At 38.4% G+C, this 11,310-nt stretch overlaps 5 protein-coding genes across 5 annotated transcripts; 3 read left to right on the plus strand and 2 right to left on the minus strand.

Annotated features, from left to right (window-relative positions):
• Positions 1-999: 999 nt before the first annotated feature.
• On the plus strand, positions 1,000-2,538 carry RO3G_10146 (uncharacterized protein; the record flags this gene model as incomplete). Its single annotated transcript, XM_067664731.1, has 8 exons — positions 1,000-1,036; positions 1,086-1,127; positions 1,180-1,312; positions 1,364-1,377; positions 1,430-1,486; positions 1,546-1,644; positions 1,696-2,444; positions 2,506-2,538. 8 exons carry the CDS (start codon positions 1,000-1,002, stop codon positions 2,536-2,538), a joined length of 1,164 nt encoding a protein of 387 aa, XP_067520832.1.
• A 279-nt stretch (positions 2,539-2,817) lies between these two features.
• Positions 2,818-4,656, plus strand: RO3G_10147 (uncharacterized protein; the record flags this gene model as incomplete). Its single annotated transcript, XM_067664732.1, has 6 exons — positions 2,818-2,853; positions 2,915-2,951; positions 3,055-3,198; positions 3,245-4,116; positions 4,164-4,394; positions 4,447-4,656. The coding sequence occupies 6 exons, from the start codon at positions 2,818-2,820 to the stop codon at positions 4,654-4,656; spliced, it is 1,530 nt and encodes a 509-aa protein (XP_067520833.1).
• Positions 4,657-4,788: 132 nt separating this feature from the next.
• Positions 4,789-7,300, plus strand: RO3G_10148 (uncharacterized protein; the record flags this gene model as incomplete). Its single annotated transcript, XM_067664733.1, has 3 exons — positions 4,789-4,885; positions 4,939-5,414; positions 5,465-7,300. The coding sequence occupies 3 exons, from the start codon at positions 4,789-4,791 to the stop codon at positions 7,298-7,300; spliced, it is 2,409 nt and encodes an 802-aa protein (XP_067520834.1).
• Positions 7,301-7,432: 132 nt separating this feature from the next.
• Positions 7,433-8,313, minus strand: RO3G_10149 (uncharacterized protein; the record flags this gene model as incomplete). The annotated part of the gene is made up of 4 exons (XM_067664734.1): positions 7,433-7,929; positions 7,972-8,133; positions 8,187-8,205; positions 8,251-8,313. 4 exons carry the CDS (start codon positions 8,311-8,313, stop codon positions 7,433-7,435), a joined length of 741 nt encoding a protein of 246 aa, XP_067520835.1.
• Positions 8,314-9,986: 1,673 nt separating this feature from the next.
• RO3G_10150 (uncharacterized protein) lies at positions 9,987-11,127 on the minus strand (the record flags this gene model as incomplete). The annotated part of the gene is made up of 2 exons (XM_067664735.1): positions 9,987-11,078; positions 11,125-11,127. 2 exons carry the CDS (start codon positions 11,125-11,127, stop codon positions 9,987-9,989), a joined length of 1,095 nt encoding a protein of 364 aa, XP_067520836.1.
• Between the last annotated feature and the right edge of the window lie 183 nt (positions 11,128-11,310).

Genomic DNA, 11,310 nt, shown 5'->3' on the forward strand with positions numbered 1-11,310 from the left:
GCATGATGCAAAGAAGCAGAAATGACAGTGATTACTTGTTTGGAGCAAACATTACTTTTCATATCAATGATGGATGCCATTCTTTGGATTTGATTTTATTCAAGAGTCTGTACTTGTTTTAGCTGTGAAAAAACTTGACTTGATCAATTGGAAAACTGTTTCTCCAAAGCATACCACTTTTCTTTACGGAAACTATGCAAGCAGAAAAGAGTGTCTTTATGAACACACAGAAAAAAAGGACGTGTATAAATACAGAGATGATTAGATACATTTGAAATCAAAAAAGAGTTGTTAGTCATCGTTGTCCTCGATTGCCACTTGTCATATTGTTTAATGCCATTAATCGTCAAATCCTTTTGTCGCTTTTCATTTTCACTTCATCTCTAGTGTCTTGCCAACTCTCTAGTTTCTTGAACGTATTGCCTTTTGTATGCTCCTTTTTTGATTCGCAACAAGATGTTTTTGCTCAGCCAGTAGGAATGTCAGTTGATCCTTTTTTTTTTGGTGAAAAGTGCATGTTGTATTTATAAAAGTACAGGTTATTAGGGTATACATGAGCTTTATTCATTGTTTGATTATGGCTTACACTCTTCTCAAAAATAACTATTGCGCTGATTTATTCTATTGAATGTATTATAAAATGTAACCTTACTTTCTGGTCTATCAGCTCTTTCAAAGAATATTCAGACAATAAACAATCTCAGTCATCCAATGAAAGCATCAGATAAGCTATCGTTTGGAAAATCATTTATTTGATTCCAAGCAAATCATTTTTTTTTTTTCAAGAAAAAAAAAGCAAAGATTTCTTGGCATTTGCTTGTAAAATAAGGTTTCTTTTTTCCCTTTTATTGTTACAATCACTCGTCTAAAGATAGCAATTGATTGACGTAAAATGCATTTAGATTGAAATTGAAAGGCCGTATTTCTTTAAAAAAATCCTTGTCTTTCTTTTTTTTTCCTTTCTTTCTTTCTCTCTTTGTTTCTTTACTATTAAAAAAAATGCACATCAACTCACCACTTCCTTCAAGTTTAAGCTGTAAGAAAGATGAATCCATTGAAGGATTAAATTGACATGTTTTATATAGCCGAGTGTCGAAAAGCAGCTAGAATATTAAATAGTTTTCAAGGTAAAAGAAAGATACAGTTGCAGAAACATGGAAAGATTGACAGTGGATTTAGATGGGGGAAACGGTCTTGACAGCTTTATTCCACCCAACATATTAGCCAACGCAAAGGGTTTAGCTATCTTTACCGTCTTAAAGGCAGGATTTTTATTTTCGGGTCGAGCTGGTTCAGGTCTAGTGGTTGCAAGGTAAAGGATAAATAAAAGAAAGGTGCCATGGTTGTTGAGTCATGTGATTAGGTTACCAGATGGAAGTAAGTGCGACTGGAATGAAAGTTGAATAAAAGCTGATGTTGATGTCTATAGCATGGTCCGCTCCTTCTGCTATCATGACAGGCGGTATGGGGTTTGGTGGACAAGTAGGTAAAGTGAAAAAGAGAGAAGAAGGAAAAAGTTAATGATTGTCTTTTTGGGAAATACAGGCGCAGAATTAACAGATTTCATTATGGTGTTGAATAATCATGCTGCAGTAAAGACATTTATGGATCATGGATCAATCACTTTGGGTGGCAATATTTCAGGTAAGCACAAAGTCCTCTTTCTTTATGTTGCTCATCTTTCTATTTGTTTAGTTGCCGCAGGTCCTGTGGGTAGAAATGCAGAGGCATCGGGTACAGCCTCTTATCGGAATGTTGCAGCCGTGTATTCTTATAGTAAAACCAGAGGCTTATTCGCCGGTGTTTCTCTGGAAGGCTCGGTGATTATCGAACGGTTTGATGCCAACAAAAAGATGTATGGTCATAAAGTCAAGGCAAGAGACTTGCTGAACGGTACCATACCTCCTCCAGCTGCTGCAGAACCTCTTTATGGTGCATTGACTACCAAGTTTCATCCAGTGCCTGATGCAAGGTTTGGATTTATGGATCGTGATAGCCCTAGGTATAGCAACCCGTATAGCGGTGGATACAGTGAATCCTATCCTAGTGGATACAGCAGTCCATACAGCAGTGGATACATTGAACCCTATCATAGCGGATACAGTGAACCCTATAGCTCTCGTGACATCATCCAAAGCGATTCACCTATCAACAGATCACTAAGTCGTGGTGCTGTTCATCAGATGGCTAAAACAGGTCATTATCCGTCAGCGCCAACCATGTCCAGCTTAAGAGATCTCGTTCCAGTGTCAGATAGCACAAGGGATTTAGTGCCAGTGACAAATGATAACAGCAGTGAACCTAGAGTAAGAGCTTTGTTTAATTTCAACGGAGAACAAGAAGGAGATTTGGCATTCCATAAGGGAGATATCATTAGCATTGTCAAAAAATCAAACACGAAAAATGATTGGTGGACTGGGAGATTGAATGGAAGGCAGGGCATTGTAAGTTTTTTTTTTTTTTTTTTTTAATACAAACAAATGATCATTTATCCACTTGTCCTAGTTTCCTGCTAATTTTGTTGAAGAAATCTTTTAAGTTTCACTGTATTATTCCCCCCCCCCTCTTTCCTACTTGTAATTTTCTCTTTCTTTTTTATTCATTTAGAATAAATAAAATTATTTCTGTTCAACAGATTTTATTACTAAGCAAGTTCTAAACCTCTTTTCGCAATGCATTTTTAAAGTATGCTGTGACCTATTTTTTTTTTTTTTTTTGTTTTGGACAAATGTATTTCCTCTCCTTATTTTTTCAATTCTTTCTTTCTCCTCTTTTCTTTATTCGTTTTCTTCTTTCTTCTTTTTTGGTATATAAAATATGAGTTCTATTAGCGACTATGAAGATGAATACATGGTATTTAATACGCTTTTTTCCCTTTTTTAATGTATTTACGTAATTATTTTATAAATTACAGTATGAAGACAATTCTGAATTCGGCAATTCCATGAGCGGTAAAGACAATCTGTAAGTTTATGAAAACTAGCAAAAAGAAAGAGTCATACTAAGTAAAGCTGTAGTTAAATAATGTACAACACTACTTACTTTAAAAAAAAGAAAGTGAAGGTTATGAACATGAAGAAGATTTATTTGCAGAAAAGCAACAAAAAAAGACATATGAAGTTGACTATCAAGTATTGAACTCTGATAATCTTAAGACAAAACAAGATACTGAGATATCCCAGGTTTCGATGATATTGGGTAAGAAAGGCACGATGATCTCTTTATAAGCTCATGATTCGTATAGGTCTTTCGATGGAGGACTCTGCTACCTTATTACGTTATTTTCGTTGGAATAAGGAGAAATTATTTGAACAATACATGGATTCACCTGAAAAAGTATTACAGCAAGCAGGTGTTTCATCTGCCACCACAAACCGATCTTTCAAGTTGGCTGCGGCATTAGACAACTTTGTATGCGATATCTGCTGTGACGACTCTGGCGAGATGGACACTGTTTGCATCTCTTGTGAGCACAGGTTTTGCAAGAATTGTTACACACAATACCTTTATCAAAAGATCAGAGAAGAAGGCGAGAGCAGGAGGATACAGTGTCCAGAAAGTGAATGTACACTGATCGTGGACGAAAAGACGGTTGAACTCTTGGTGGACAAAGTGACCTTTGCGAAATACCGTGAACTGCTGAATAGGACATTTGTGGATGACAATGACTTTTTAAAGTGGTGCCCTGCGCCTGATTGTGAATATGCTGTTGAATGTAATATTCCGAGCACCTCACTGACCTCAGTCGTGCCTACGGTAGAATGCAACTGCTCACACCGATTTTGCTTTGGATGTACATTAAACGATCATCAGCCATGTATCTGCGCCTTGGTAAATAAGTGGTTAAAGAAATGTGAGGATGATTCAGAAACGGCCAATTGGATCTCTGCCAACACAAAGGAATGTCCAAAATGTCACTCGACGATCGAAAAGAATGGTGGTTGTAACCATATGACTTGCAGAAAATGTAAATATGAATTCTGCTGGGTTTGTATGGGACCTTGGTCAGAACATGGTACGTCTTGGTACACATGTAACAGATTTGATGAAAAGAGCAGTGCAGAAGCAAGAGATAGTCAGACTCAATCAAGGATAAGCTTAGAAAGATACCTTCATGTAATAAGACCGTCATTTCAACCTTCTCTTTCTCACAGTTTATATAGTATTATAATCGTTATGCAAATCATGAGCATTCGGCTAAATTAGATCAAGAATTATATCGAAAGACTGAAAAGAAAATGGAAGAAATGCAGCAGACAAGTGATCTCTCATGGATTGAAGTACAATTCCTTAAAAAGGCAGTTGATGTCACCGTACAGTGTCGAACGACCTTAAAATGGACTTATGCATTTGCATTTTACCTTGCAAAAACAAACCAAACAGAATTATTTGAAGTAAAAAGAAAAAGAAAACAGCCTGTGTATTGCCTTACTTAATCTAAATTAGGATAATCAAAGAGATTTGGAGATGGCAACTGAACAATTAAGTGAACTATTGGAGAAACCATTGGATCCAGACCCAGAAAAGATTGCTAAATTGAGACAAGCTGTACTGGACAAGACGGTCTATGTCAAGTTGAGAAGAGAGATCTTGTTGGAAGATACAGCAAAGGGTTTACAGGAAGGAAGATGGACTTACTTTGTTGATCTCAAATGACAAGTCACTTTGACTTTCAAAACTGTGTTTAAATAAAGCTGACTTTATAAAAGAACCAGGCTACCTTCTCTTTCTGTCAGGACTTGATTTTTTTTTTTTTTTTTTTTTCTCAAAACAGAAACGGCTATTGAAATGATTCCAACCATAGGAAGAGCTGTTGCTAGAACAAGAGGAATACAATCAAGACCTTTCATTTGTTTTGTAAACAAAAATTTACCGTCAACTTTAGGTATATTTCTATTTTTCAATAAAAAAAAAAGTCAATTGACACTTTCATCACAGTTCATGTCACTCGAGCTTTCACAACGCAAATCCCACAACCACTCGAACCTGATTTAATCGAGATCAGTCCCAAGAAACCACTTAAATCAGCCGTGCCTTCTCAAAAAGAACTTGTTTCAATCATGGAACAGTGTAAATCAACAGGTGATGTACGTGAGGCCATCAAGACCGTACAGAACGCAGAACGATTTGGACTGGCCACAGTAGAGATCTATCAACAATTATTTGATTTGCTTCGAACTGCACCCTTTGATTCAGAATATTATGCTGTGGTAGCACACTGGTTTTATTCGGATGAATCCACTGTTTCCATTCCCATCTTGAACAACCTCTCCATCTGGACCAACGTACTCAGAGTTGCTTTTCATTTTGGCGATACGCATCGAAAAGAAGATTTACGTGCCTTGTTGGAAAGATTCTCAGAGAGATTTGATGTAGACAAGTTGGATCAGGAATCTTGGCAGTTGTTGATTAGAGTAAATAAAAGAAAGAAAGAAAAAAGGGGACATGCTGACTGTTTTGTTAGGGTTGGGGTATTTTGGGAGATGAAGAAAGATTACTTGCTTGTGTTGAAAACGTAGAAAACAAAGTGAAAGACAAGGAATCATTTTATGAAAATGCTTTGATTGCTTTTGCTACAGCTGGATGTGATGAAAGAGCAAACCAAGTCTTGTTGTTCTTGAAAAAGGAAAATTTGCTTTCGCGCAACGTTCTTGATAGACTGACAAGAACCTATGCATTCAAGGGAGACCTTGAGTTGACAACCCATTATAAGAAGATGAAGGATGAGCTTTATCCAGAGAATGACGACAAGACGATGCTCTTGATGGCTCACAAGGCAGCTCTTGATAAACTTGTAGATGGATTGACCAAGAGAAGAGGGCCCAGAGGCCTCAATTTGCAGCCAAAGGAATTGAATGAGGTGAATGATTTGCACGCATCATGGGAGGCCTTGACAAGAAATATGTTCAAGAACAATCAACTCACGGATGTTACTGACTGCAATGTGATCTTGGGATACTTGACATTGGCCAATCGTATCAGTCCTCAAGACTATCCAATGGAAAAAGCTGAGGATTTATTTAATAACTATATGCCTGAACATGGCATCAAGCCAAATGAAGCTAGTCATCACATCATGATGCAAGGATATGCCAAATCACAACAATACAACTCAAAAGATGGTCGTAACATTCGATTGGATAAAGCACTGGAATTAGTAGCCAAGGCACAAGAAGATGGCATCAAGATGCTCAACCACCGTACTTTCCACGCTCTTTTCCGCGCCTGTCTTCCTCACAGAGATGGACACTACTACTTTGATAATTTCAAGTTGAACTCACTCTTACCGTCTGACGCCCATCGTTCTTTCAAGCTTGATCCTCGTGTGTTTGATATCGAAAAGATCATGCTCGAAGCCCATTTACCTCATGATCGATTCACGTTTTCTACTTTATTGACCTGTCTAGCTGCCGGAAAGCAATTCAAGGCGTTCAACAGTCGATGGAATTCATTCAAACTTCACGGACTTTTCGCTGATGTCGCTCTCTATCGGCATGTGTTTGCGCTCTCATCACTGGATAGCGAGCAGTCCAAGCATGCGCTGAACAGCATCAAACCGGACATGGAACGTGATATCACAAAGAGAAGAATGGACTTTGAGTTATATTGTGCCATGCTGGACTGCTGTGTGACAGCTCAATTACCTCAAGAAGCCAAAGAGATGATGAAAAACCTAGAGATACATTTAAGTTTGGCCGAGGACAAGCGACGACAGGGCAAGAAGGTGGACCGATGGCCAAGTTTAGATGATCCTAGAGTCTACAGCGCACTGCTTCGCACGTCTACCTCTATCCGAGGACTCAATCCGAATCCGACGATCAGGGCCATGAAAGAAAGAGGAATAGAGTACAACCAGGATCTTTGGGAAATTTTGTTATCAAAGTACGCGATAGACAACGATCATAAAAACCTGCGTCGACTGTTTAACAAATACACCATGTTTCGTTTTGAACGAGCAGGTCATATCCCTATCCCTGTCCGAGAGACATCGCCCACGATTCCTTTTCCCAGTGCACCTTATAACCGCCTCGATGTTCAATTTATCAATGTCTATTTGAGCACCTTGATCGACTCACAAGATATTTCGCTCTTGTTTGACGTCTTGCGTACCTGGACAGAACAAACCTCCGAATTAAATATCTCTCGTACCACGTTGGCAGGTGTCATCAAGTTGGCAAAACAAGAAGGAGCCCTACAAGACCTGAGATGGCTATCGACCGAACTCTTACCCAAAGTGCCTAGACCCAACAGACAACTTAAAAGATTAGAACAACATGTAAATCACTTCATACAAAAATAAGCAAGTTGTATAATAAAAAAAAAACAAGTGAAACAATCGCTTGTCCCTCTTTATAACATAATCGAGTGTTTATAAAAGACAGGTGTGAATTGGAAGCATATCAAATGGAATGGTTTTTTATTTAAAGAAAGTTTATGCAGTAGAAGCAGTGGCAGCTTTCATCGCCGTCTGTCGTTTTGTCAGTTTGGCAGGCGCCTTGATGTTGGCCTTTTCCGTCGTTTTCTTTGCCGTGGCTTTCTTGGGAGCCAACTTTTTCTTTTCAGTCGTTTTCTTTTCAGTAGCTTTCTTTTCAGTAGCTTTCTTTTCAGCTGGTTTACTTTCCGTCGGTGTCTTGTCTGCAGCACGCGTCGCGACTGGAGCCTCCTCCTTTGGAGTCGCCTCCGATCGTGCAGAGCCCGCAGGCTTTGGGGCCGAACTGGCCTTCTTGACCGAACTGGCCTTCTTGGCCGCCTTGGCTTGATGGGTCGCCTTGGATTTCTTTACAGCCGCGGCCTTTTTAGCAGCAGCCACCTTCTTGTTGGGCGTCGTCGACTTGGCCTTCTTTTCATCCGACTTTTTCTTTTCAGCAGCCATCGTGGTCGCTGTCGATTTCTTTTCAGGCTTGACCAATTTGATCGTTCCAGATAAGCCTAGGCGCTGTGAGTTTTCTTTTTTCAATCAATAAGAATTACCTTTGGGAAGAGAAAAGACATCTTTTGAAAGTCCACGTTTGATAGCAGCCGATATTTGAGAATCAAAGTGAGCACCAGGAGTGACTTTGTAGTTGGCTGTGATATATCGTTTAATTGCAGTTCGAGAACTACCCTTACGCTCCTTTAAGGCATGAATGGCATCTATAAAAGGTGTGTCAATCATGGGTATGATGGATTGAATGCTTCTTTTTTACTTTTAATCATGGATTCATACTAGTATCAAAATAAGTATGGTTTATTTAAAGCACAGTGACTTACCGGAGGATGTTCAGCATGTTTCTTTGGGGTTGTATCGTGAGCAGCTTTTGCCTTTGTGGTCATTGTTTCAAGTGAAAAGAGAAATAAAAAAAAAAAAAAAAAAAAAAAAAGGATTTGCTTTGTAGGTTGAGAAGCGGTGTTACTTTTTCAGGCAATATATTCTCTCTCTCTCTCTCTCTCTCTGCCACTCTACACCAATCAACGTGAGATGCGTCTTGTGATCCGATGAATGGATGTTTATGCATCCCCACTGAATAGCACAATTTCATGCAAAAAATAAGAATTCATGCGATATGCTTTTAATAAACAATTGGAGGGGGAAATGATTTGATGAAAATAGTAAAGCTAAATAAGGATTATAAAGTAATTTATTATTTTTAATTAAAAAAACTTTGTTTATTCTTGCAGTTCAATGTGGGCTGTTGATAGATTGAAATGCCGATATTATTTTATTTAAAAGTTTATTTTATAAATCAGGAACATGAAATAGATTATGTACAATAAAGAGATGATGAAGATGGTATATAAATGTATGCTTGTTGATGATGGATGTGGATGAGATTAATGATAACAGGGACAATCCCCTTCATGAGAGAATATGGTGACATCGACCCCACATTTAGGACAGAAAGTGTAATGTTCGAATTGAGTTGAAAGTATTTGTTTAATTGAATTCATTGTTTTGAATAAAGAATAAAAAGTATATAAAATCTCATTCTATTTATATTACTTCTTCATAACCGACTGCGGCGAAATTCGCCACCGAAAATCGTTGCCAAGCCGCCGAATTTTCTTGGAAAAAGAGAAACATTGCTTTGTCATCCATGTTTTGTGATACCATCCAAGTTTAACCGTTCATTTTTCCGGTTTTGTTTGAAATTTTGCTTATCCAAGCTGCTGTCAATCATCAGTGGATGGGTTTAGGTCATTGGAGGATGAGCAGCTAACATCTATACATTGTTCAGAAAAAACCCAATTGACCCAACACAGACAGACCAGACCTTTATCCCAGAGTTTCTCACATTAACCAAACGCGTTCTTCATCAACGGATAAAGCAGTAAGGAAAAGATGAGTCACAGAAATTGGATTGAGCCGACACCGTGAGGGGGGGGGGGAGGATCGGAGAAACAATGAGGATGATTACGCGCAGCTTATAATAAATCACGCAGCAGAGAATTCTAAAGAGGATCAAATGGGTGATGGAGAACAACAAACGATTGACATGTCACTCTAGCCCAAAAAAAAAAAAAAAAAAAAAAAAATTCGTCAGAGGATTTGAAGACTGGCTTGGAGCGAGTAAAAAAAAAAAAAGGAGGATGATTGTAAGATGAATGACATGAACTGTCATTGATCAGGGCCACAGATTGTTTTGTTTTGGTCGCACATTGATTCGTTTGCTGTTATTAAAATGAGCTTAAAAAGCCTGAACCAGGTCTCCGATAGGAAGCAGTCTGACAGACGATGCCAGTGAAAAGAAGACAGAGACTTCCAATGGACTTGGCGCGCTATTCTAAAAGAGGAATCAAAGCGTTTGGCTATGAAGAAGGCATGGATTCACAAAGCAAAAGGAGGGAGGGTTGAAAAGAAAAAAAAAAAAAAGATGGATTGAGGGTGAGGATGCTCACGAAATTAAAAGTCCTTTTGGATCATTGGATGGATTGTTTTCAACAAAATGGCCACTGAATTGTGCAAATGGTACTTTTTTTTATTTGAAGCGAATGGCCCTGCTTTATGGTTAAATTGAATTACGTCTTTTTATTAATGGACTCTTTATTAATCCAGACTGTGGTATCCATAATCTTTTTATGCCTCGTTCTTTGATATAAGAACCCGGTAAGGAAGTCCGTCTTGTCCTATTGGCTATCCACTGTTTAGGTGCTACTTGATCTACCATTAAATTTGTAAATGTAAAGAGACAGGCCCAAAAGATCATCGAAGACACACTAAAGGATGTCATGGTTCGGTTATAAAGTGAGCCAGTGGGTGTTGGTGATGTACAGAAATCGAAAATCATGGTGATGAGTGAATGGGGTATGTGGAGTAGCGGAACGAGTAATAAGAGGGTGAAGCGGGTATCGAGTGGTTGGACTGAGCTGGCGGTGGCCAGGTCACGTGAAAGAGAATCCACCAAGGCAATTGAACTATCCAGTCGTTGAAAGGATTCCTTGATGGATTCTTCTACTCCATGATTTGTCGCACGCTTGGTGGAACGGGGTGTGAATGGACGTCTCTGTGGGAAATTCAGGGTTGAACACGATCTGGGTCGAAGTGTTGTATGCCTAAAAACGGATTTTTTTAATGAAGGAGTAGGTGAGAGGTTTATGGTGCTGGTACTACTGTTACTACTACTACTACTGGTGGTAGAAGTGGGAGAAAAGAGTGCAGAGTGGTGAGATGCTGAAGAGTTGGTTGAAGAAGTACTTGGGATGCGGACATGTGTACTTGGTACATGAGATGTCCTTGTCTTTCTTGGTCGTTTTGGTTCTGAACTATGTCTGGCCAGATTGGTAGAGGTTAATGTTTTTGGTATTTTGGATGATCTTTTGCTGAAAGTTGTACTGGTTGATTTTCTTAATAGTTGTACGCGTTCTTTTTCTATGCCTTGTACAGCCTCATTGGCTTCTTGTATTAAACTAGTCAATATACCAGAAATTCGATCAAATGTTTCTTGCTGTTCTATTTCATCATCATTGTCTTCTATATCAGATAATAATGCCATGGCTGAATCAGGTCTAGTGATTGTATGTCTGCGGGGTCTAGTTTCAGTATTGACTGAAATAGAATTGTTGATAGGAGTAGACTGTGATGGATAGGGTATTGGATGTTCCTAACAAATACATTAATTCTTGTTTATTCATCCTTGTTCTTTATACCATTGCTTATAAAATGAAAAAAAAATAAAGAGAAAAAAAAATATATAAAAAGAAAGAAAGAGAGAAAAGGTTCTAAAAATGGTAGCTTCATGATGACTTTATATTCTTTGTGAACAACACATGGTTCACCCTTTTTGACTGTATAGTTCTGTGTTTAAATTTAAGGAGATAAATTATTTGGAGAAT

This window comes from Rhizopus delemar, genomic scaffold, assembly GCF_000149305.1.
Source record: "Rhizopus delemar RA 99-880 supercont3.7 genomic scaffold, whole genome shotgun sequence".
In the NCBI taxonomy this organism is placed as follows: Eukaryota; Fungi; Mucoromycota; class Mucoromycetes; order Mucorales; family Rhizopodaceae; genus Rhizopus; species Rhizopus delemar.